This window comes from Trachurus japonicus, chromosome 14 (genome assembly GCF_045865225.1).
Source record: "Trachurus japonicus isolate A0001 chromosome 14, Traja_1.0".
NCBI classification, from domain to species: Eukaryota; Metazoa; Chordata; class Actinopteri; order Carangiformes; family Carangidae; genus Trachurus; species Trachurus japonicus.
In genome coordinates this window covers 27,543,858-27,571,613 of record NC_140920.1, presented here as the reverse complement: position 1 = coordinate 27,571,613, position 27,756 = coordinate 27,543,858, and the positions used below count along the sequence as shown (strand labels likewise).

General features: G+C 41.5%; 1 protein-coding gene across 2 annotated transcripts in view; it reads left to right on the top strand.

The window, feature by feature from the left end:
* The window catches only part of opcml (opioid binding protein/cell adhesion molecule-like), a 336,839-nt gene that overhangs the window by 281,629 nt on the left and 27,454 nt on the right, over positions 1–27,756 (top strand). For both annotated transcript variants that reach the window (XM_085798699.1, XM_085798698.1), the window contains one exon: positions 931–1,056. In XM_085798699.1, coding sequence (XP_085654825.1) covers positions 931–1,056 — 126 coding nt within the window. The remainder of the gene's footprint in view (positions 1–930; positions 1,057–27,756) is intronic.

Sequence of the window (27,756 nt, the reverse complement as noted above, 5' to 3'; positions counted from 1 at the left end):
TTACTAATTGCCACAGCATATTTTATTTATAGACAAAAAATGTTTCATGTGTTTTACTGCATGTTTTATGCAGTAAATACAGATCACAGGGTTGTGTGACCAGTTGACAGGGAGTGGACAGTATGTAGCCAGCCCTGCAGGACACCATGACATGAGAAATCATTCAAGTCATGCTGATAACTCAGTCAGCACTTGCTGGTCTAATGGACCGAGGAGCTGCTTATTGTCAATGTGACCAAAGTAAAAATACTCAATACTCACTGCTGTACATCCATTACATGACAACAGGTAATGCTCAGTAATGCTGAGGGTTTTTTGTCTTTCTTTCCATTCTGTCAGTGCCATTGATTTTGTGCATAAAGTAGAGACCAAACCAGCACCATAACTCATGTGAGAAAATACGATTAACACAGTTTGTATGGCCAGTAGTGTACATTAGTTGCCTTAATTTAAATTCAGCTATAGTTTTTATTGCTGCTTATTATTTCTCAGATAAAAGTGCCAGATAAAATTCTTTTATCACAAAAAAACAGCACAAGTGAAGCAGAATCACTTTTGACCCTTGATTCCAGGCTTCAGTTTTACAGGGTAGACTTAATCAGAAAGCCAGACGCACACAGACACTTAAACACACACATACTGATCAAGATGAAATAAAGTCTTACTGCAAATCAGTCTGATGCTTGTCTAATGAGCAGTTTGGCAAAGATATAAGATGAAGAAGAAAATCAATCATGTATAACACCACAGTGAGCCAGAGAATTGTCAAATTTGTCAGCTAATTTCATGCTAATTGAGTCCCCAACCCGGGGGTTATTTTTAACCTCATCACCGCTCCCATCACGTGGAATAGTGAGCCCTTTGCTCACGTGTCATTAATTAAGCTGAAAACATCAATCATAATTTTATTTTTTTTCTCCCCCTCCTCAGTGCCCGCCAGGATCACTAACATATCAAAGGACATCACAGTGAACGAGGGCAGCAACGTGAATCTAATGTGCCTGGCAGTTGGTCGTCCCGAGGCCAGCATTGCATGGAAGCATCATTCTCCAAGAGGTAAGACACAGGGCTTTTTTAAAAATTTTATTTCATATTATTGTATTCCATTTTTTTAATCTTATTTTATTTCATTTTATTTTATTTTATTCAATTTTATTTTATTTTATTTCATATTATTTTATTTTATTTCATATTATTTTATTTTATTTAAGTCCTTATAGACTCAAGATTCCTACCTGCATACAGGAAACATGGTTACTGGCTGTATAAACAACCTTTGGTTTGGTACAGAATGAGATGTTAGAATGTTAAGAATTATGGGATTTATGTCGTGATTTGATATCATCTGCTTAAAATCCTTAATCTAGGCTGTAATGCGGATATTTCAGTTTCTTTCTTTTCTTTTTTTTTTTTTTTGGTTGTCAAAGGTAATTCACGAAACAAATGTGTGAGAGCATTACCTCAGTGTAAAGGTGATTGAACCACCCCTCCTACTCATGTTGCCTGATGTCGACAATCCCACGCAAAACACACACCTCCAACACTTGCTTCATATGAATATTCACCCACGCGCAGAATAGCCGTTTACCTCCGGCAGGATCTCAGTCTGTACTGTAGCTCTTCTGCTCGCATAGGCAGAATATGATTTATGATGCACGGTGCCAGCCTTTAATCTATTGACTAAGGCCTTGTTTTCTTTTCAACTCGGTGGATTTGAGGGCTGAGGCTGCACAACCTGTGGCCTGACAGGCCCCAACTCCAATCAACCGTTATTTGGCTGGAGGCCACAGCTGGTTTGGTCTGTTGTGTTGTGCTGGCACCTCTCAGCCTGAGGGAGAGCCAAGAAGCTCTTCTTGTGCTCCTGCATGTGTACGCCTGCATGTGTGCTGTGTGTTCTAATTGTGTCGACGCTATGCGCTTCCCGCCGAATGTTCAGCCGCGTGAGTCATGCGCTGCTTCGCTATAGGATCAGATGTTCAGCCCCCCCAACATGACGTGAATGCTTACAGCACAGCTGGTCCCCTCTCCCTCCACATTAACCTAGAGCCAGCAGAATCTGGTTCTCGCAGCACAGATGCCCTCTGCCACCTCAGCCGTCTCCTTATTTACCGGTTCACCAATATTTACTCCCATTATTATGATCTTCCCACAAACCATTTGTTTTAAGTGTGGTGTTACAATCTCTGAGACTTTTTGTAACCCCCTGACCAGATGGTGCCATTCACACTAACGTCCTCCTCGTTCATATTTTTCGATATTCATAGACTTTCTAACAACATCTCCAACCTAAACAAGCAGACAGGTCATTTTCAAACCTCTGATAGGACCCACAGGACTGTCTCCTGAAATGAGGACAGTCTCACAGCGACACTTCCATCTCTGTGATATTTTGGTCCAGCACTAGACCTGCAAACTGTACTGAGACCCACCAATGTTGCAAATTGTAATGTTTACAACAGGGACTGATAAAAGTCACATTAAAAAAATATGTGCCTTTAATGCTGACATGCTTTTTTTTTTCCAGTACAAGCTACAGTTTAGCTTCACCAAGAGTATATTCACCAAATCACAAAGTAGGAAAAGAAGAAGGGAAGAAAAGAGAGCATCTCACTGAATGATTTTATTATAGACACTGTCAAAACCTTGTTTTCTGTTTTACAAGAAGAAAATCATAGAAAATGTACCATGTGGTTTGGAACTATCCCCGTGGTAGAAAGAAGGATTGGCAAATGAAGCAATTGATTCGCACTACAACAAAGTTATACACAGGCATCCATAGCCAAAGCCTGATATGCCACATCCATGTGTTTGTGTGTGTTTGTGTGTGTCTCTGTGTGTGTGTGTTATTGTCAACAGGAAAGATAATAGGTTATCTTACTTGACACTGCTCTGAGTTGCACTAATGAAAAGGGGGAGATGTTTGGGCAGCCAGAGAAATTCTCACTGGGAGTCAGAGTCTTAAATGTTTTTCCTGCAGAGTGGCATTTTCCTGACTAGCTCCTCACCGTTTGCTTTTCATGTTTGTCACCAGCGATAATGGACTGCTCCCTCAGAGGATAGTGTTTGTATCTGTTAGTACAGCAGTGAAGTGAGCAGCCTTCTCCCTCAGTTAAACTGCATTTCTAGAAAATTTTCAAATCAGCCTTGTAGCCTGCCTCTGCTATTTGATAGTTGTTTTTTTCATATATATGTTTATTTATTTATTTTTTTTTCTCATTGGCAATATCATCTAAATTTGCCACACTAACACGGTGTCAGGAACATGAGCAAATGTACTGTAGCAGCTGATGATGCAGAAATGTTCCTCACCTTTCACCATGAAAAGTGACATGAGAAAATTGGCTCTGGCAAACGCAGTGGAGGAAATTATGGAAATATGGAAACAATATTAAAGTTGCACTTCCTGATTTGAGCATGAAGTTGATAAACAAAATGCAAACTGAAATACTGTCACTGTTGAATGTGACGTCTCTGTTTGTTGAACGAGGGAGGGACAACGCAGCGTCTCTGCCGGTATATCCTCCAGCAGAGATTCTGACCCAAAGTATGACTTGTGCAGAGAGTAGCAGCCCATAAATGTGTAGTCTCTAAGGTCGTTCACTTAATATATGTGCTCTGTCAATTTAAGCCTCACCTTTATTTTGTGCACTGCAGTCCTCATTTCAACTCAGTGGGGTCTACATAAATTATTCAGCAGTGTCCACTGAATCCCTGGCTGTTGGCCACTAAAAGGATTAGAGGATATATAGTTGGGGAAAACAGTTTGTTCAGGGGACAATGCAATATGGATCCATTCAGCCCATTAAGACTCATTAAAGTGGACAGGCTGTGAATGTGCACTCTCTCAAATGTCACTTTGTGCATCCTTCCCCTTTCAAGTGGCTACAGACTGGATGGTGGCTGTGATTTTGTCTGTAAGTTTGCTAGAAAGCTAGAATGCTCCTTTTTCATACACGTATATACTGTGTGTGTGTATATATATATATATATATATATATATATTTTTTTTTTATACAGTATACCGGTTGTATACATTTATATTGCTGTTGTTGACATTCACCCACATACAGTATGCACTCTGAAAATCAAACATTATTTGTTATTTTTTGTATATTCTCTTGATGAATATATTTTTCGTCTCATATTTCGAGTCTGTACAAATACTTTGCGAGGTATAAAACTTCCATGACGACTGACGGCCGATGTTTTGATAAATTGCCGGTGTCGAGACTGACTGACAGTACCACAGCAGCACAGACAGATGTTGTCAGCTTGTGATTAGTCTCCTGATGAGTGCCATTCGCAGTGTTACACAGCAGAAATGAATGGCACGCTATTTGCAGTGATGTTGCCCTCCAGAGTGAACAATATTCCAGCATTGCCTGCCGACACAGGTGGAGCCGTTATCAGTGGAGAAAGAAAAAAGAGTGTGTGTGCAAGTATTTCTCTTAAAAATATATATACTGTATACAAGATGAAGGATTCTTAGAAAATTATGTTGCATAAAGGAAAGCCTTGTATGTTTTTAGCTGAGGGATAGAAAACAGGACCTTGTGATTGCAAGTTCTAATATTTATCACAAGTGGAGAGGGAGCGATTTTTAAAATGTCTGTTTCAATGAGGAAGCTTTAATATTCCAATATCAATACATACAGGCCTCTTAAAAGAGTACTGGAGCATGGCACGGTTTATCTACCAAACATTCATTACAATGGGGCCCTCAGACAGAATGAAAGAGCTGGATAAAATAAAAGGAAAGGCTGGAAAGGGTGCTGAAGAAGTGACCATTTTCAGTATTATGCAATATCCTGGAGATGTTTAAAATGCCCAGATTGGATTTTGTTGGTATCCGGATGCTCTGGATATATTTTAATATGTAGGTATCGGCTAAAGCTGATCATAATTAGATCCTGTTAGTCTGTATTGTGCTATATCCACCTCAGCCTGCCAGTGTTGCAGGCTGAGGTGTGTGGGTCTGCCTGTCTTTCTACAGTCAGACCCACACACTGAGCATCTCACTGCATTTTTAAGTGGAAATCAGTGTGTCTTGAATGTGAAAAAAATAATTGCTCTGACTGATGCAACACAGTTAGATTTTCCACTCGGATCTTGGTAAAACACATTGATTCAGTGACCTCTTGTACTGTCTGTCTCCGTTCTCTTGCTCATCCAAATACCAGTGAAAAAGATCATTTATTTTGACCATAATAAAAGTCAAAAGTAACAAGCAGGGTCATATCAGCTGTCAAATCGATTCAAGACCAGTTATATTTTATTTTTATGGCACCATGTAACCCTATTTAACAAGGCACTTTACAGTTGAGTCCAAACCTTACAATACTGTAGACTCCCTTCACCAGGAAAAAACCTCCAATAGGAGCAGACACAAAACAGCTCCACACCTGCAGGAGAGGGTTGCTAATTGTCTGTAATTAATATTAATTCCTTTGGTAATGTGAAGACTAAACGAAATTGAAGCCGTGTGTGTCTGTGGTCGAAGTGCTTTCAGCAGCGACCAAACAAAAAGCCTTCCTCTGTAACACTGTGCACTGATAGTTTCTGTTCACACAAATTCAACAGGCTGATTCATTTGCTTTCATGATCACAACAAAACAACTTGAGCAGGAGCCACTCCATCATCCAAACTTTGGTTTAAATCAATTGAATGTCTCATCAACCCATCAGAATTGGCAACAAGTGCAAATAGTATCTAGGTATTGGATTGGACTTGGTATCAGTGAGACTGTCCTCTTGTCCAATGGTTGTCTGTGCAGCTTATTACCATAATTATAGTCAACAAAACACATGACTTTGACATAGGAAACTTGTTTATAACCCATTTCAAACCAGTGTACCCAAGGTGGTTGAGAATGACGGGGCTGAGGTCCTGTGGGAATTCCAGATCCAGACAGACAAACCGGTGGTGGTCAATCAAACGGACATTGTGGTGGTCGACAAGCTGCAGATAAGGGCAGCAGGGATAGATGTAGCAATCCCAAGTGGCAGCATAACATCAAGAAGAAAGAACATGAGAAGCTTGAGAAATACTAAGGGCTGAAAGAGGAGCTAGATAAGATGTGGGGAGTGAAGGCAACTGTGGTCCCAGTGGTGCTAGGAGCAGTAGGGGCTGTAACCCACCAACCTGGGTGAGTGAGTGGCTCCAGCAGATTCCAGGAACAACATCAAAGATCAACTCTCCAGAAGAGTGCAGTCCTAGGAAAAGCTAAGATCCCGCACAAGACCCCCAGGCTCCCAGGCCTCAGGGCAGTACTTCACTATTTCAGGAGATATAGTAATTTTAGATGGTTGGATCAATCAACCTAGAGTTCTCAACGGGCTGGGCTTGCCCGACCCAGCCCACAAACCCACAAATGACTTGGGTCAGGCTTCGGGCTAGACAAGCCCCCTGTCACCTCCCCCTTTCTCAAAAGGGTGATATATGGGCACGTGCCGTGTTAACCAGCACCATAAATAGCAGATCTACATACAAGCTCACAAGGCACTCTTACACTGCATTGTTTTTTTTTGTTTGTTTTTTTGGCCAGCTTCAGGCTTGGAATTGATGCTAGTAGTGTTGTAGTGCTCGAGACCAGTCTGGTCTTGTCTCAGTCTCGGTTCCCCAAGACCAGTCAAGACCACAGCTGAAGTGATATCTTCTTTTAACTGCTAATGTCTCTCTGCTACTCACTCACTTTGGTTTATGTAATAGTTCAATAACTTCAAGACAATTTAAATTGTCCTACAAAAGTAATTGTTGTGTAACCATCTGAAAAACTTGCTTGTACCAGAGTCAAAAATGGGAGGAGACTTCAGCAGGTTCTTTGCTGTGTTCTTCTATTCAATCCAAACTTTGTTTCAGTTTAGATTAATCAAATTATCTTTTATTTTTAGCTGAAGATTAAGGTAAATACCAAGCCACATGATTAGTATGAGTATTAGCACTGAATACAGGAATGGTTTTGCATTGGTTTGGTCTCTGTCTCGGACTCAGGGCTCTAGTTTCGTGGCGTGGCGCAAGATGGCTCAGCAATGCCTCCTTTCGCATCCTACTTCTGATTTCATCCCTGTTACACGTGGTATTTGTTTATGTTGTGATCTGTGCACACTACTCATCTTTGTTACACAGGTTTAAATAAGTTACTAAATGTGAGTGTCTTTATTAGTGGTAAGAGGGTGTGTTTTTTTGTGTGTTTGTTTTTTCACACACGCCTTCTCCCATCCCTCTTTCCCACTTGTGCTGTGGTGTGCAGTGCACAAAACTTGAAAAATGTGCCTGGTCTACGAAACTAGAGCCCTTGGTCTCGCTCCTCCTTGGTCTTGGTCTTGACTCGGTCTCGACCCCCTCAAAGTCTCGGCCTGGTCTTGGTCGGGTCTCGGCCTCGGGTTAGGTGGTCTTGGCTATAACATTAGATGCTAGTGATTCGGGCTGCGTTGGGTCTGAGCGTCAACACCTATGGGTTTGGTTTTAATTTCCAGGCCCGTTGAGAACTCTAAATCAACCTAATGGCTTTTCAGGTTGGAGGATCAGCATATACCCATTGTAAAGGATTCATGGCACCAACGCTTAGCCCCCTACCTCTGCTAACTCACTAGTCACAGCTAGTTACCCACATTATGACATACAATCTGTGACCTATACTACCTGTGTTTCTATGACCTTGCTAGAAACACACAGCATCTATTGCATGCATTCTACCAGCAATCATTTCAACAAGAAAATTGCAGACTTGCGAGGGAGTGATGGACACGGGGTGAAGGACCACAGACACGAACAGTCTCATCCTAATTGGTTGGAGTGTATGCATACAAATTATAGTGAGTTGTCAACCCTGTACAGCCCTATAAAAGGCTAAAAGCCTGTGTGAAATAGAACAGTTAATTACGATCTCATTCATGTATGGGTGAGCAATGTATTCTGCGGGCACTTTACCACAGATGTACGGTCTATAATTGTAAAATAATTGGTTAAAGTCAAATTTATTTAGGACCCTGATAATAAAACAATATTTTTCAATAAAGCAGATGGTTTAATTTGCCAGCTCCTTCATCCGAAACATATGTAACAGGATTTAGTTTGTGTCTTTATTGTGACATTGAACCAGTTGCAGCTTTAGAGGAAGGACACTTAATAGTTTATGACAAGTGTGAGAATCCCCCGTCATATTTAATCACAATATGAGTGAACACACAGCACTGGAGATAATCTTAATTTAAAAACTTCCTTTTAACTATGATGCTTTTACTCTTCACTTTTTGCTATACATGCACTGGACTGGATGCAGGCCCGTGGTAGATACAAAAGGAAGGTTATAGGACCCATGGACAAGCAGATTATAACAGAAATATTCTGTATTTGATTATCTCCTGAACTGGACCCCCAGACTGTTTAATCATGGTGGATGTATTTCCACATATTAATATGAGCTAAATTTAGCTAAGCAGCATCTGTGGTGCTAATGTGCTAATGACCCAATAATGGCTTACTGAACCTAGTTATTGTCCTGAAGTGAATTTTTGATTTTACACAAATAACAACTCAACAGTATATAAATGAATGAAATCCAGTTTGTACTACTGTAATATTTCTTGCTTCAGCAGCAGTGTTGAGTCTGGTGAGTGTCTGTGCCAGTTGTGTGTTGCTGTGCCGGAGGTAGACTATAATGGAGATGTAAGCAAAAAGCTCTTTGAATATGAGGAGAGAATAAATGTATTGGGTGTTGCCACTGTGCAGAGGAAACCCACTGTTATCAAGAGAATAGTTCCACGCTCGATTTTCAACTTTCAAATTTGGATGAATCTTTACAACACAGAGTCTCATGCAGCAATTCCGTACAAAACAGAGCCAAGTATTTATTCGCTGTGCTTTTTGTGCAGCAACCAAACTGTCAGCAGCTACAGTAGCATCCTGCCCACCATTATCCATAAGAGGCTGGGGAAGCCTGCCGTACCCTTTAGGGACAATCATAAAATAAGAGAGTAAAGATAAAAAAGCAAAAAATAAAGCCATGCCGGGCAGAATGCTGGAGGGAAACCCTGATGTGTTTGTTCCCCATGGAGCAAACACTTTAAATCTCATGATGGCTGACTTCGCCAAAGAGTCACTTCATAACAAAAGCGTCTGTGAGGTTTTTCAGAAAATCGGTTCAGAGACAGAGATCGAAGCTGAAGGAACACACATACGTGTGTGTGTGTGTATACCTGTATATACATTTCTATTTAGTGCTGGGATAAGACAAGGTGAGCCAGAAGAGTCAGCAGGGCTAAAACACCATAAGAACTGTTAAACCTGGTAAATGGTTCATGATGCCACAATAGAACTGGTAGTATTTGGCAAAGGGATATAAATCATAATTTGTGGGCTTGTGTTGGTGTTGCAATATATTCAGTGACCATTCTTGAGGTCTCCTTAAGGACACATATCTGTGTTTTAACTGTGTATGGCAGTGATTTTATAGATATTGTTGGCATGGCTCAGGTTAAACGCTTTTTAACACTTAAATGTAATTTGTCTTTATCATCTAATTTGACTATATGCACCACTATGGAACAGTGGTTGTCAATTGCTGCACAACACAACTCTATCGTCCTCTGTTTTAGCATAAACTGTTTTCAGACAACTGTCCTTTTTATTTGGATATGAAATTATAAAGTTAATTAATAAATTACATGCTACTGGATCAGAGCATAGATGTGCTGATACCCAATACCAATTATTTTGAACATTTCCTGGTACTGGTATCAGTAACAGAACAACTCTACCAGCAAGAACTGAAGCTGAGACTATATTTCTGAGTTCAAGCCCTTTGCTTATCAATATAATGGTATCAGCTCTATTGAACCTCCTATCTAAAGTGTGATCTCTATCCTTACAGAGTGTGTCAGTCTCACAGAGCTGACTTTAACAAAGACCCACACCATGTACCCACCAGCTTCCCTCGCTCATTACTTTGCTTTCCTTAAAAATCCACACACTGAAGGGTTTATGTTTGAATTAGTTATTGCCAAAAAGGAAAAGGGGGGAGGTTACAGTTCTATGAGTTTCTATTCAATTCAATTTGGACAAAAGTGTCAGCTTCAATTACACCTCAGGCCAAAAAAAAAACATTCAGACATTCAGATGCAAATGCCTTTCTTTAAAAGTCTGAATTTGAGCCCCACAATGGATTGCTTTAATTTTTCTTTAAAAAATGGAAGTAACATAAACTGTTAAAAAATGCAGCAACTTCGGCTCCTCTCACTTAAATCTGGGTCAAACTAATTGGTGCCTGATTGCCAACCAATAAAGAATTCACTGGTGCGAAGACTCAACTGTGCTTCACACAACAGAGCTGTATCAGTCTTGTAAGGATTTAAAAATTTATCTGCCATGCATATTCATGAGGGTTTCTTTTTTTAAAGGTGGACTAACATTTCTAAAGTTTCAGCGCAATGACAAGGTGATGCTTGAAGCGCCTAAAATAGTGACTCTAACTTTAATCTCATGGCACCTTTTACAAATGGATGTCAGACAAATGCGCGTTTATATAAAATAGGGAAAAAAACGTAATTTAGATTTTGAATAAAAGAAAATTGTGTTTTTAGATTTCTTTTATAGTCCACAGTCTTGGAAAGAGGCAGCTTTATAAAAGAACATGAATAAATTACATCAATGTAGAGTTTTAGTCATGGACTCAATTATTGGGAGAATAAAGTGACCTTCTCACAGAGGCTGTCGAGAGATTAATGATGTGGACTGGAGCAAGGCCAAAACTGTGAAATGGACCTTAAAAGCAACACTTTGCCCAGATCTGAAGTCATCGCCGGTCCACATCAAAGTTAGCTCCGCAGTTAGTTTTCATGTCCTTCATGGAGCACAGCAGCTCTGCTTAGTTTGGATTCCTGTCAGATGGAGTGGATTCCAATAATCAGTGGGGATCCTAGACTCGGGGATGCTCCCAGCAAGTTTCATCGAATCACAGTCAAACTATTGGCAGATGGTACAATTTTACAGATGTCCCCTAAATATCTCACATGTAGACTCGGTACGTGCTCGATGCAGCATCAGAGGCCCCTTGTAGTACGTTTTTTCAGAACTGCAATGCATTGCACAGTGTCTCTATGGGAGGTTTAGAGCTGTCACCAGGAACCATCAGGTCCCCTCCTCAGATAAATGGGTACAAAGGACCAACAAAAGTGTATCCAACCTTGTATAGTCCCCTGGTTGACTCTTATTTTGGCAAGTGAGTGCTGCACCATTTAATTAGTAGAGCACAGAGCAACGAGTTAGGAAGAGCTCTGTGCTGTGAACACTGTCCTAAAATAGGTATTAGCTGATTCTGTTGACTGAATAATGTTCAGACTCTAGATTGACATCTAGATTTGTTCAGGTCTCAGACGGGACTGTCAGTTTGAGTTTACATGTGAAGCTGGGATACTTGCATTAGCAAGAAGCATGTTACAGACAGAGTTAGAGAAATGTCAGTGAGGTCTGATGAAGGGTTAAGTTAGTGAGGAAAAGCGGTCATCCACCAGAGCAGTTCTCCAGTGTTGGTGGGTCTATGTCCACTGCTGTCTGAGTTCTGCTGCTGTAGGCCGCTGCACTTTAAAGGGGAACTATGCAAGTCTGGTCGCTTTTCTGCTAATTTGCTAACCCTCCTTCCAACCATGTGCATATGTTTTCAACGAAGCCGGCGAGAAAGACATCCATGGAGCGGTCAATGACGTTATACGTGTTACGATGTGTATATTTGTGTATAGTCTGATCTGTCATAAACAAGAGTTTACAGGTTACAGGGTGTGTTTGTGTTGCGGTGCCGCAGAGACGAGAGCTGGGACAGCACTGATCTTGCAAGGTTGGTTTTCGGCCAAGAGACGCTCGGTGGAAGGCAGAGAGCCTCCATTCTCCCTGTAACAAGTTACAAGTCATTTATTTAACCATCACAATTACTCTGACGGTGTTTACTCAAGGTAAACATGTAGCATAGTTAAGTTAAAAAAAACCTGCATGGTTCCTCTTTAAGGTTTGGGAACCAGGTCCAGTTGGAGCCTGTTCCAAATTATCTTATCTCTATCTGTCTTACTATATCTCATTAGCCTGTATGTTTTCCAGGAGTGGCCTATACAGTCACTATCCGAGTTGCATAATAGTATAAGAACCTTGCTTCCAATTTGCATTAAAGGGATAGTTCACTCAAAATTGAAATTTCACTCATTCTTCATCTACTCACCCTCATGTCGACTAAGGGCTGGGAGAAGTTTCAGAGTTATCCGTGGCTTCTCTGAGTTACAGGGTTAGGGTTCTCTCGCGAGATTTGGACGAACCAGGAAGAGGAGCTTCCGCTACAAACAAGCTTGAAAAATAGACTTTTTTTTTTTCGGAACAATTTTGCATTTCGGGGCTTCAATACAAGACGGACATTACATACAAGCATGCAGCAAGGAGGTATTTAGATGTTTTTTGGTGTGTCTTTTTGTTACGAAGACAGTTGGTATCCATTTGCAACCATTATATGGACATGCACTGCTATGCTGAGACCCCCTGTAACTCAGAGAAGCCACGGAGGACTCTGAAACTTCTCCCAGCCCTTAGTCCACATGAGGGTGAGTAGATAATGAGTGAAATTTAAATTTTGGGTTGCCTATTCTTTTAATATGAGTGTCAACTTGATGAAAAGGTAGGACTCCCACTTTTCCCCTTTTGTTTGACCTCTGAAAACAACAGTATAGGCTAACGTTAGCTGTAAAGAGTAGTTCACTGATTTCCTGTAAACCTTTCTGTCACTTCCAATGAGTCTGTCCATTCTCCTCTGACCTCCCTCATCAATAAGGTGTTTCCGCCACAGAGCTGTCGTTGTGTGTTTTTTTTTTTTTTTTGGTTTGTTTGTTTCTTGCGCGGCTCTGAGTAAAAACTCTAGAGGTTGTGGTGAGTGGAAACCTCAGGGGATCAGGTGTGTCAGAAACACTCAAATCAACCGTCTAGCACCAGCAATCGTTCAACAGTGGAAGATCGCGTGTTTGTTTTTTCATTCTCATATGTGGATGTTAACTGGAGCTTCTGATGCTGAAGCTCCAGTATTTTATGCTGCTTTATGATTGGCTCACTGGATAATTGCATTAATAAGCAAAAGCTTAGTTTTATTTCTTTTATTTCTTTATTTTTTTTAAGATAGTTGTGCGTGTTTATTCTCTGTGTGGATCACAGTGTGTTACTATCCCTCAGCCCCTGGGAGTGAGTTTTCAAAAACAAGACGGAAGAAAAACAATATGGTTTGTGACCCCTTCCTAGTGCTGTGGGAATGTTTTTTTTTCTCAAATCCAGCCTTTAGTTTAGACAGCAGTGGCTCTGTGGCAGGCAGCATCCTCAGCATTAATATGTATACAGCACGTTGTGGAGGCCAAGGAGTGAAAACCAAGTCTCTGCCTTGTGGAAATGAAAATTCCCTTTTTAACACCTATTCTCCAGCAGTCAGCAGTAACATTAGCTGATTGTTAATTATTTTCTGTTTCTACAGTTTGGGCTCCAGGAGCAATCAGCGGAGTCGGTAAACACGCAGACGTCATGTCTGTAGCGCCATCGCTTTGGTACTGAGAGGCAATTACTATAAATCAGAGAGGGTCTAGCATTGGGTGATGCAGATTGTTACCCAGCGAGGCCGAAACACAGCGCTGACTAGTGAAAATAAATCATATAACAATAAAAGAGCCATTTCCCAATAACCTCTTCTGCGGCCTATGTACTTTTGGGAAGTCTCCAAGTAAGCTTTCTTTTCAAATTTATTGGCCAAATGCACTTCTAAAATCACAGCGTGGGAGTGTGGGGTGTTGTTTGGCTGTTAGAGGTGGCAAAGCAGTGTGCGGTTGTTGTGTGTGCAGGGTGCTGATGTAGGTGTGCGTGTCTGTCTGTGTGTGTGTGTGTGACCGCTTTGCATGGGACCTGGAGGGCTCTCTCAAACTTTCAGTTTCACCCTACCACCCACACACGGCGCAAAAGGCTGTGAGAAAGAAGTGCCAAGCATTCAAGAAAAAAAAGAAAGAAAAAAAAAACACTTTGGGTGAGAGTTGGTGAAAAAAAAAATAAAGGGAGAGGGTCTGAGTGCAGCAAGAGCGTCAGTGAGCCAGAGATAGAGTAAGAAAAAAAGGAGGAACAGAGGGGCACAGGGGGCTAAAGCAAAGATTAGTGCACCGCAGAGCTCCCAATTTCCTCTTAGCTGTGTCTTATCCGGAGCGTTTTGCAGGTAAAAGCCATCAGAAAACTCTCAAACTGCTCTGAGGAAACGACCCCCGCTCCCCTGCTCTCCATCATTAATCACACAACCAACACGAGAACCCCCTCCCCTCTCTAAAAAAAAATCATTAATAACACATAACACATAGTAGGTGGACATTTGCACACACACCTGTAGTAGTAGACGGGAAGGGCCCGGTTCACACAGTCTTATCTTTTGACTGTGGGTTAGGTGGAATAATGTTTCTTAATTAATTGCTGTATATCAACATAATGACTTGTTGAAATACCTGTGTTGTCGAGGGCTTTTATTCAGTTGGTATCATTTGAAAGAGATGCTTGGTTATTTGAAGACTTTTTCTTTTCTTTTCTTTTCATTCAGAGGCTCAGCATTCACAGCTTAGCAGTTCGCTTGTTAAAGCTCATGTATTATCAATTTAATTTAAGGCTCATTTTGTTCTCTTTCATGATTTCTGCTTATTCTCACCAAAAAAAAAAAAACATAACTGCTGCAAGACCTTTTGCAGATTCTCACTCTAAATATTAGCTTTGTGAAACGAGGACACTGATGCATTTTAAACAAGCTATTGGTTTCGAAGTGAACATAAAGAAAACTGCCGGGTGTTTTTTTTTTTTTTTTCTGGGGACACGTCTCCTTCAGTATTTGCCTTCACAGTAGTGACCTGCCAATATTTTAATCCTCCACCGGGAAATCTCCCGCCATCGATACACGCCTGGAATCACCGGAGGTTTTCCTCTCCTGCTCACTGGACTGTGCAGAGGTGGAGATAACAAGTAATTTGGGCATGAAGGACACGAGGTTCTTTATGAAACGTAAACTTGTTGTCTTGCCTGAGGTGTGTTTTTAATCAGCCATTGTTGGATTCTCCACAGCTTCAGAATTTAGAAGGAGCTCCAGCCTTTTGTAACCCGCTCTCCACTCTGGGGCGTCTTTGTTTCACTTGACTTATGCTTTGTCCGTCTCTGGTGAGGGGTTTTCAAATCCAAGAGGGTATTTCTCCATAAAATGCATCAACAACTCTGAAGTTACACAATGTTCTGTACTTTTCCTGCTTTTTTTTTTTTTAATCTTGGAGCTAAAGTGGCAAAAACACGTTGAGTCCACTAAAAACACAGTTGGGTAAACACTACGACTCCAAAATCCACTTTGTGGTGATGTGTTTGATGACTTGTTTAAACATGCATAGTGTAATGGACAAAATCTGACACATGCACAAACATAAATCCATAATTCCGGTTAACACACCTCATTTTCTTAGCTGTTACTGACATGTTGCACAATCTAATTCACGGTCAGAAAGTAAAGTCAGTTTCAAAGTTGTGAAATTGTGTCCTGCCAACACACGGGGGGGTGTTGGCAGTGACGCTTGCACATATTGTTCTGATAATGGACTACAGATGCCTCCCTGGTTGCAGAAGGCAAGGTTGAACAGTTAGGAGACTTCAGCCACACCTTGTGGGAACTTTAGCCGGTGCAGATGCAGAGACAGCTGTTTCCAACAGATCTAATCAATAATGCAGCAGTTCCTTGGAGGATCCTCTCTGAGCTCCAGCTGGAAGATGCCTCCCACTGTTTGCTTGTGAATGTAAGTTTGGGGGAAAAAGATGTTGGATATACTTACAGTATGGTGGCCCACAAGGCTAAAATTGCACTGCAATGTGTTGCAACACTTCTATATGGGGGACAGGAGCTGCACGTTCAGAGCCACATACTTGGTGCTCTGCCAGTGTGCATCACTTTTCCTGATGCTTTTGTGTGTTGTTTTGTTCCTGCACAGTCTCTGTCTTGCAGCATTGCTGTTTACATGTTTGTTTGTTACAGTATGCTTTCACATTTTGCAGCATGTGCTTTTTCTGTTTTGTATTCTTCCACGTGAATCCACATTGTTTCTGAATGCTGCAGCTCTTTTTCTCCTAATGGAAGTGTTTTGGGCCATTGCAGCACGTTTGTCCTTGTCAGCCGGTATATAATAGCTCTGCTGGTATATTAACTATCCATTTCTTTCTTTTGATAACCTCTCCAATACAAGGTCAGTGGTATTCTGTGGTCCATACAACAGCTCAGCCACCTACAATGTTTAATCAATACAAATGAATTATTTGAAGCTTGTTTGAATCCTCAGGTTCCAAAAAAAAAAAAAAAAGACCTATTAAGACCTCTGGTGATTGGCCTGTTCCCAGTCTGAGTTACAGCACTTGCACCTCATAACTTCAGCTCTGAAAGGCTTTTAATTCACTCGGTGGTTTTAATTTTGGGAAAACACCTATTGATTGATCATTGTTCTCAGGAAAGGTCATGCATTTAAAATGAATGAGACAAACGTCTGAGGTAGGGGGGGATAGGGTGGAGAATGCTCGGCAATTAAATCATAATGCAGCGGGAGGCGGTGCTGGGGGGGAACGGGGGTTGCTGGCTGCTTCAAGTGGCCTAAGCAGCACATTCAGGGGGAGTTAATGTGAGCGTGAGATGGAAAAGAGAAAATGATTCTGCTGTCAGAGGAGCTGGTGCGACGTGGAGGGAGGGAGGGAGGGAGGGAGGGGACATCATGACTCCAGGCTGCTGTTGTACCTCGCTTAATAGTGCAGATCGAGGAAACAGACAAACAAACACACACACAGACAGACACGAACGCACACAGAGCAAACAATAGCTCGCGTGCAGAGGTACACAGAGGGAGCGGCGGGGCCTAACTTGCTTTTTCACAATTGGTGCTCGCGCCGAGTCGACGTCATCGAGGACTTCTAATTTTTCAAGCAACTTATTGGAGGTGTCAGGAAAGTCAAACATGAGGAGTATGAAAGGATATTACGTTGCTGGTAGACCAGCGGTGGCGAGAGCAAACCTCTTGTTGAAATGAGAAATGGAGGAGGCGGCGAGTCACCTGCTCTTATTGCAAGGATGCTCGTTTGAAATATGGCTTCCTCTGTCACACGCAGACGTACAGTATACAGCGGTCTCTCATAAATATGATAATATCTGACAGCGCTCATTAGACTCCCTCACGTCAGTCAGGCATTGATTTACAGTTATGAGCTTCCTGCTATATAAACTTGTCTTAGATTTATATATGACTCTGGGAACTTCATCCCCATGCTCCTTCATATGTATTTTAGCCATCAAATAATCCTGAATTCAGTGTGCTGTGTTGAGTCTTTGGCAATTATGCAATACTTCACCTCCCCGCCTCCCTCATATGTCCAATAATATGGAAACATATCACACTCAGTACTGCTAGATGGCACAAAAATGCAAAGTGTATTCTCATCTCTTTGCACATTTGCAGTGTATATTTATGGAGCTCACTCTGGGTGTCTCACCTTCTCCACAACTTTTATTTTCCCTCTCTTTATTATTTGTCAAACATTTAGACGACCTACATACTGGCAGAGCGCAGTCTCTCTCTCTCTCTTTTTTTCATAATTAAGCTGTTATCTCACCATAATTAGGGCATTGTGAAATAAAGTGTAACCATTTTTCAATATATAATTTGTTATGCTCTGCTGAGAAAGCAAAAAAATTTTATCACCATATATCAAATTACACTGTCCCCATTCTGTCAAGATGTGAGAAACCAAGCCAAGAAAGTGGAAGTAGTTTCTTGGCTGTGAATGGATTTATTTATTTTATTTTTTTTACTTTTCTTGTCTTTTGCTTGGGGAGAAAAGTGAGAGCCCATCCACATGACTTTAAATTAGAGGCATGGGAATGAACTGATATGATTCATCTCTCTCATTTGTTCCAGAGTTGTGTGTTTTTGATTTCATTTCATCCCAGTCTATTTGAGCGGTATTTGAGGCACGTGCAAAGTTCGACTTCACTCCCTCTGTTCAGGGCAGCAACAGTGGTGCAAGGTCAAGGTCACATCCCAGCAGCTCATTTCACGAGGGCCATTACAATTTCAATCCACTCGCAACATAATACAGTATATCACATCATAATGACTATACAATGTATTTAACTGTTGAATGTTCATGGAAACATCATAAACTGCTGGTTTCACTTGGAACTTAGTCTGAGCTGATGGAAGCTGCTGCGATTGGCTTCTGATTGGCTGGAACGAGCCACCCGCCTTCGTCTTGCAGTTTTTACAGTCCCCTAGGAGAAGGGAAACAACAACAGGAATCATGGATACTTCGCTCTCCCAGTTGAAAATGGCAACTTTTGATGCAGATTTGCACACTACAATAAGGGAGGCATGCTCAGTTCTTTTGGTGGATGACTGCAAATCAATCAATCAATCAATCAATCAGTACGTTTATTTGTCCCCAAAGGGCGATTAATTTGCAAAAGCAGGAGCACACGAGACAAAATATACAAAACACATGGCATAATAAAATTACAATAGTCACAACTACAATTACATATAGCAATACAGACCCAAGATCAGTTAGGAGGGAAGGCTGTTTCACCCCGACTACCTTTTCCTCATGGCATTTAAAAGAAGAACAGCGGAAAAGATATTCAAAGAGTTTGTTTACGCCATTTGCTGTCCAAGAAGGACGTTCTGGCTTGTTTGCCGACCGGCTACGGCAAAAATTTCATCTATCAGGCTTGTCCCATCGTTTTCAGTGAGCTAGCGAGGCTAACGCCGAACAACAAGTGTAATCAGGCTTCATCTGTTTACCTATAAACAACCCATGCTTATTTCTTATTTCATTCATTACCATTTTTTTAGGTGTTACATCTTGCAGAGATTTAGCCATTTTTTGGTGGGCGTGTCACACCAAAACCAGTTTCCCCTCTGTAATATTTTGCAAGCGCCTATGGCACCACCCTCAACAGTTGTGATTGGTTGAAAGAAATCCAGATGGCCGGGGTATTTTTTTTTTTTTTTTTTACGTCAGACCAGCCAGACCTTTCTTCTCTGGAGAAAGGTCTACATGGAACCGGGCTCCACTCTCCTTCATGTCTTTTGATGAGCCATCCATCCACACCAACCCCCTCCATGCTGTTTAGCTCACTGGGTTGATCAGGGGCCCCATATAGTGGCTAATCCTCGCTGTCCGAATCCCCCGGTGTGTCCTTTGCTGCATGTCATTTCCCCGACTCTCTGCCTCCCCATTTCCTGTCTATCTTTACTCTCTTGTCAATTAAAGGCAACCCCCCCCCCAAAAAAAAATAAAAATAAAATAAAATAAATAAAAATGCTACAACCACTAGATGTTGCAACAAAATGTAACTATGGGTGATAATATATGGCTGCACAAACGACCTATGGACGTGGGTTTTCACATTAGGACAGTTTCCTTCTCTTGGTGTATCAGTTGCATGTTGATCTGACGCCGTCTCTCAGGGATACTTTTTATGTAACTCACGCTCGGTGCCACTCTCTGCCTGAGGAGGAGAGGGAAGTGTGTGTGTCACAGCCATGTCAGATGTTGTGATAGAGATCAATGCCACGCTGTCGTTGTTATGATGCTAATTTATCTCTTCTAACATGATGAAAAGTGGGAGGATAAAGACGAAAGCAGCATCTGATGCCTTTGTTTACGATCAATGATAATCAAAGCAGGAAGACACTGGGAGACACGTCAGAGACATCTATTGTTGTCATTAAAAAGGACCAAATCCCAGTTCCCTTAATTGATGCTTTAATTACATCATTGCATAAATGACTGTTTTATAAATCACATTTCCTACATCTACATGAGGCGGATATTAACTTACATTTTTACCTGGATTACATACTAATTAAATTAATGAGTGGATGCAGTATTGGGAGCACAGTGAGTGTAAACCCATACTTAGTGATTGGATCCACTGAAGTAAGCTGAGAATGATTATCATTCACAAATACGGCCAACTGATGTTCATATACTATTGATCTGCAATACAGAAACATAAGCCCACCAGTATTATGTCAGTGTAATTAAGAATTGTTTTTAATGAAATGATCTGCTGAGTCGTAAAATGCTTACACAGATAATTTACTTCACTTGTTTCCAAATGTCAATCAGGAGAGAGTAATACGAGAAAGGGATGAGAGTTTTAAGTTAAGTGACATTTGTTGTGGAGGAACAAACTTTGGTGCTTAGACCCTGGCAGGAGGTTGATCACCATGGAAACAATCCAAAAGTTAAGGGACCTGAATCTTCCCTTGAGAGCCTGGAGGCTGTTGATGGCGATGAAAGATTAAACTATGTGAAGGAAACTTCTGATCAGATGGTTTGATTGCACATTCATGGCTGAGGTGGAGAATGGTTGGTGATGTATCGCAGTCTTCACAAATACTGAATGACAGCAGAGAGAGAGAGAACATTTGATTGACACATTAGAGTCATTTGGCCAGAGGCAATCATGTAAGGTCATGATTGGATGGACATATGAGTGGGTGGAGCTTGTAGAGAGAGCGAACAAGTGCTTTTGATTTGAAAGACAAACTTGAGAAGTGAGGGTTATGAGCCTCAGAGGACACTGAGGCTCGATCAATATTGAAAAAGTCAGTCTGACTGACGGAATTAGAAACATGAATGATTAAGAAAACATTTTTAATTTATGCTGATAAGAGTGAGTAAGGATTCATGCATTTATGGAAGTAATGATGCGCTTTATTAATGTTAAACCTCAACCAAAACATCTAAGGCCACTGAGATTAGACACAAAAAGGTGGTGTGTGTATGCATGTGTGTGATACACACTTTGGGTTGTATGTTTGCATGGAAGATTTAAGCTGATCTATTGATTGTTAATTGCTTAACTCTTTGACTGCCAAAGACGAGTTATCTCGTCTTAGGGACTGTTCGTTATTTATCATCAGTGCCACCGGAGGGATTCACGGGACTTTTTTTTTTTTTACATGACCCCCCTGTCGGAGTCAGTAAATTTTAACATGACCCTGCATAAGCCTTATCAAAAGATACATGACCCCCCCCCCCCCAGCCATCAAGTACGTGACATCGCATCACGTAGCGCGTGACACTACATTATTTAATTTTGACAACCATGTGTGCAACACCTTCTCATCAATCCATGCCATTTATCAGCTGTTATTAAAACCCAACTCATCAATAACAGAATCGCGATTTTGGACCAGCTCACATTACACAACAAACCATTAACAATTAATCCACACTCAAACCGAAGCAACAATCAGGCTCAGGCGTCGGTCTCCCGTCAGGTAAAAGCTGCCGTTTATTCCTCAAATGTAGTTCATGAAGTTGTCTCCGGTACAGTTATCCATCACTGCTGTTGAATTAGCCGCTAAACTGCTGGACGCGAAAACCGAGGGGGGTGTCTGTGTGTTTACAATTCACGAAAGCAACGTGAACGTACGTGCTGCTCAGACTATTTAGAGTTACGCAATGAGGCAGGCAGGCAGCGTAGCCTCTGTATGGTACTGAAGTTAAACTCACTCACCCATAAAAGACGTGCTAAGCCATGGGCAAAATCCTTGTTGAGTTCTTGGCGAAGCGGTTAGCATCGTCGCCTGCCGTGCGGGAGACTCGGGTTCGAACCCCACTCAGGGCAGACCAGAGCAATATAAAATAACGTTGTGATTTGGGCCGTTCATCAGCGTTTGCAGCTTAGAAATGTCCCGTTTTTGTTTTGTTTTTATTTTTTGCGAGCATTGCAGTGTCCTCCAGACAAAATGTTGAATGACCCCCCCTTGCTGACCTTTTTTTTTTTAGTGGACCCACCCCTCAACAAAGAATATTATGACATGACCCCCCCCCATTTTCCTCCGGTGGCCCATTCCATAAATAACGAACGGTCCCTTAGCGAATCCAAGCGTAGTCTGCCAAAGACGAGATAACTCGTCTTAGCGTTTTTTTAATGGCAACGCCATGTTGAATGTCTTGCCCTACTCCTCTGTGAAGATCAGACTTGTATCATCAAAATAAAGTGCAGAAAAACACATTTGGATTGAGAGATATAAAAACTATAGCGTGTTTTTCCCCCCTCACGGAGCGGAGCGGGTGTCTGACTGCAGCGCCGCCGCTCCGTGACACTCTGGCCGCCGGTGAGAGCTTAGGGGGCGGCGGCGGGGCTCATGGCGGCTCGGCAGCTCGTCGAAGCTCCGTGCAGCTCCGTGATACAAAGCACAAACGTTAGTAACAACAACCCCGTTGATCGCTCGTCGTTAGTCATCAAGAGCGTTTGTCAAGTCGCCAGATTTTGCGAGAAATCACTCAGATAGCAGCTTGAAAATCCCCGATCTAGTGTGGATGAGGAACGGACGGCGCCGGCGAACATGACGAGGAGAGCTATGGTGTCTGTCTGTTGTGAGTTCAGGGGGCACGTGACGTCAGCCAGAGCTGCTGTGTGTGTGTGTGTGTGTGAGACAGAGAGTGAGTGACACCGCTGCCTGCTGACCAGAGGAAGCTGGATCTGATCTAAAGTGCTGTGTTTCGGCTACAAAAACCTGTCGAACTGATCCGCGCGCGCGCGCACACACACACGCACGCACACACACACGCACACGTATGCACACGCACACGTCACGTACGCACACACACTAAAAAAAAGGAAAGAAAAAGTTGTAACTCAAAGAAAAGAAAGAAAAAAGGCTGGAGTAGTGTGTGTCAGTAGCTAAATATTTTTGTTTTTTGTCATCAAAAGTCATTTGTCAGTGTTGATTTAGTTGTTGTTTACAAGAGAACAACTGTACAGATGTTGAGGCATCACTAAAGCAAAATATAAAGGAGCCAATTGTACTGGTTCACCTGAAAATGACAGCCGACACAAAAACCTCTTTTTCTCAAGATTTTGGTGCCAAAATGGCATTTTGGGCTAAAGTAACCTATATTCAACCGCCAATTTCACAAGACTGGAACAAGATAGAAACAAACTGTTTTTTTTGCTGGAAAGTAGAGACCCTCATCTTTCCTTTGATGGGTTGAATGTGTATGTAGTAACAGTACATAATATATGGTGGGTCTACGGAAATCAGTCAAAAAGCTGGAAAATGCCTGGCAAGCTGGAGGAAGCTGCTGTGAGAATGGCTGGCAGTCAAAGAGTTAAGATTGGCGTTGTTAATTGCCATGCCAAATGTCGATGCTGACGTACACTTCATTTTACAAACTGGAAACACATAAGAACAGTACTAATAATGATAATAGATTCATGTATAGGTCTAGATGTAGACAGATAGGACAGATTCATTTCATAGAATAAAAGCCAGAATATGTGTCATGCCTTGTACCATTTCCCAGTGAAAGATGGCAAGAGGTTGCCTTTGTTTGTGAGTTTGTTTGTTTTGTTGGATCCACCCATCATCCGCCCTCCATGTCATGTGTAGCTACAAGGTGAAAAAAGAAATAAAAAAACACCATCACTGCAACAAACAGCAGCACTGAACATAATCCAAGCAGGGGTTCAGCTCCCCTTCAACTGTGTCTGGAAAAAAACAAAACAATTGTGTATTATATAAACATAGCAATTTCTACACATTACCTATACATTTGAACATCTCACTGTGCTACACATCCTCAGAGATCAGTGGTGACTGAAGGAAGGTTGACTGACTCGAAGCATAAGGTGTCTGAAGAAACCATCCACAGTCACACAGCGGGTCGACTGTTCAGTTATGTGCCCCCGTGTCTCGGTAAAAGTTTGTGAGTTGCGCGTTAGTGCCACAGACCTGTCACCGCTGAGCTGAAGCTGTCATGACAGACAGACCCCACAGACAGGTATCGCTGTTCCAACCTGGCTGGGATGACAGGGCGTCTGCGGAGAGGTGAGAAATGCTACATGCTAAGTGGCTGTCACGCGTTGGGGGTTGCACGGGAGCGGGTGACAGTCGCTTACCCACGTAGGTGGACGTGTCTGTCAGAAGCTCAGTTCAGAGGCTAAGTGATGAAACGGAGGGTGGAGGGGCGCTCCTCCTCCGGCCTTTGGAGTTAAAAAAAAAAAACCTGCTGACTCTTGGCAACGGGATTCCACTCCATCCCGGTGATTTCTGTTTGATTAAGCTGTGTTTAACTAACCTATAATGGTTATCACAGAGCAAACAGTCTATGTCCAGGAGAAATATAATTGAAATTGTGGCAAGCGAAGCCGAGAGTTGCCTATCATCATTAACGCTGTGTGACACCAATGCCTTGACAAAGAGGTTAATCTGCGGTTCAGAGTGAACATAATGGCGCAGTGTCCTGAGAACAATTCATCATCCAATCTGCAGCAGCTCGTATGAATAAATAGATATCTAACATAATGGCTGCTTCCTTTTCCATCCTGCAGCTCTCGCACTTGTCTCGCTCAATTTCAGCCCAAATCTCCTTTTTTTAATCCAACTTACCTGCACAGTGATCCCCCTGGGCACATTTCAGCTATTCTTTTTTTTTTTTTTTTTTTGTAGGTTTCAAAGAAGCCAAAAAAAGAAAAAGAAAAAACACATTAATGAATTGTTCAATAGATTTAGGCTCTTTGGTCCCCAAAGCAACGGTTAATGACTTGTGATCTCTCTGGAGAACTCCGTAAAACCATCTCAACCAAAGCACCCCACATCAGATCATGACGACCCACCCGTAGCTGCATTTTGCGCACAGTCGGTCCCCTTTTTTAACATATTATAAAGCCAGTCGCACACCTGATGAAGCTTGAATGCAACGCGTATTCCCAGTTCACGTCATGTTTCCTTTGATCTCACATGTGTAACGGCTGTCTCCACGTTGGCTTTGTCAAATGCCACAGGGGTGCAGCTGAGATGGCGTGCATGAATGCCTCACCGGTGGATCGTTATTAATTATCATCAGGTGGAATTATCAGCCTGATGTAACACAAGCTTGGGAATTTCACACCCCACAGTTACACCAGGATTTCAGCGCTCTGTGCAAACAGTTGATAAGGGGCGGGGAGGGGGTTTTTGACAGTGTGACGATCCAAGGCCGCAGCATGTGACAAAGTAACGCCGCATCATAAAGTGGATCACTTCAGTGGAAATCTCTGAATTCAAAAGGACCTTTGTGATTGTTATGGTAGGAAAGTTTCCACTGCACATCCTGCAGGACATCCAAAACCTTGCATGGCGGCTTCAGACCCACATTGAGAAATTATTTTGTATTAACGGGTGCATCAGCACGTCAAATATGGAAATGATATTCACGCTTTAAGTGCTGTATTTTAGCTTTAATGTGAGTTGAAGAGTGATGTCTCCATATACTGCACGTCACGACATTTTGTATGCAGCTTCCAACACTTAGGATTTGGCATGTTTCTATTTATTATATATAGCATAGCTTAATTTACAATGGATTATGCAAAGTTAGGTTAAAGTACATTATCTCCAGTACCACATGTTTGTCATTTGGTAGAGACTCTGGAAAACAACAACCACAAGAACACATATATCAAACTCTATGCAGCAGGAACTGGAGAACAATGTTAAAACAATAAGTGCACATTAAAACGGACACAGAGATGGTCAGCATAGTTAATGCATGTGTTCCTTGTAGCCTGCCTCCTTCTTGCAACAGGAGAAAAGTGTATACCATTATTTGAGCTCTGTCAACCACATTTCAACCGATTTTATATTGTTTCTTGACTAAGGTGGTAAAGAGGGCTCATAAACTACAAGGCTTTTACAAGCTATTATCTCACAACGAGGTAGACTGGCACAACTGGGCTCCCACCGAGTTTTAGCCATTAATCAGTATCACAGTGTGAGGATTTGATGTTGGCTGGAACAGGCATGAGCCCATTTACAGCACAATTAACTGCGCAAGCAAACATTTTAACCTCGCACCTGTCCAGACCATTATGTTATGAAGTCAGTGTGGTTCCTCTGTTGGTGTTACAGTACATTCAGTGACCATGGTTACATCCAACAAGCACTCCGAGCTATACAACCACTTAGGTCTTTTTTTTTACCACTCTCTTATATGACCCGTATGAGTGTTTCCTGAAATATTGCATCTAGTGCCACACATAATGGACCTTGGTTGTCATGATTACCATAATAAACACAGAAACTGTACTGGCATGTCAAACTTCACCATGGTTATGACACTGGTTAGGTTTAGGAAGTAAAGTTACTTGGTTAGGGTGAGAAAACCAATAGTGTTTTTGTTTACACTGCTGCATGAGTCATATGAGAATAAAACCTCACTTTCCTGTATTAAAGTCTTGTAACTGATTGACCCATCCAACCACCACAAAGGCTGGACCGTGTGGTCTGACCCAACATACCAGATTATGTTGCTCAATCTCCTGCAGAGGCTCATGCTGGTTCTAATAGGAAGCTGTCAGAGTACACATTGCATCACAGTTTGTTGCAAAAGGGACCAACATAACTTTAGGCAGGTGGTCATGATGTTATGCATGATATACTACCAATCAAAAGTTTGGAAACACTTTCTCATTCAATAGTTTTTCTTTATTTTCATTAATGTTTACTTTGTAGATTCAAACTAAACACATCAAAACTATGAAGGAATTATGTGGTAAACAAAAAAAAGTGTTAAACAAAGCAGAGTACGATTTATATTAGATTGTTTTGAAGTATAGCCACCTTTTGCTTTGATGACAGCTTTTTGCACACTTTTGATTCTGTCATCAGCTTCATGAGGTCTCCACCTGGAAAGGTTTCCAACAGTCTTGAAGGCGTTCCCAGAGGTTTGCCTTCACTTTAGGTCAGGGTTTAGTTCAGGTGACAAATAACATTATTGTTTTAAATAATAACTTGTGTTTACTACATATTTCCATATGTGTTCCTTCATAGTTTTGATGTATTAAGTATGAATCTACAATGTAGAATACAAATAAAGAAAAAAAACATTAAATTAAAGGTTGTGTCCAAACATTTGACTGGTAGTGTGTATATGAATATATACATGATATATCCTCAGGTCTGACATGAGGAGTCTGGCAGATAGAGAAATTATTAAGAGACAACTATTTGCTTTGTCTAAAACTGTACTAGTTAAAGAAAAGAAAAAAAAAACATGATGCTCCCTAACTCAGGTGGTAGAGCTACTTTGCTCTGAAGTGAAAAGTTTAATTCATTGCTCCTCAGTTTTTGTGTCAGTGTGTGAGTGTGTATAATCATTGAAGGACAACAAACAAATTCTAAAGCACTTTGCATAAAATCATCATAGGCTCACATCTGTTCTCGTGATTCAAGTCAGTGTTGGCTTTTCTCAATATTTCACTCAGACCCCATCTTCACCTGACCTTCATCATAAAAGCATAGCTTGTTCAAGGAATAAATATTGCAGGGAAAACAAATGGAAAACACTAACAGTACAGGTTTGCCACATTCATCAATAAATGATTACACTTATAAAAGAGAAAAGTGATTTACTTGGTGTTGCATTTCTCCCAAAACACATTAACCAAAGCAATTAGTGTGTATGAACATTATTTAGACGGGGCTGAAATAGAAAACCTGCATGAATAGAAAGCCAAAAGGAAAAGATGTGAGAGAAGTGAAGAGCCGAGAACAGTCAGGGTTGCTTGATGTAATTTTGAAAATGAATCAGCGGTGAGTGAATGTTTGCACTAGATGGTATTTTAATGGTTTGCCTTTCATCCACACCTGTAAAGATGTTTAATGCCTGTGACAAGATAGTTTGGATTTTGTGCATTTTCCCAT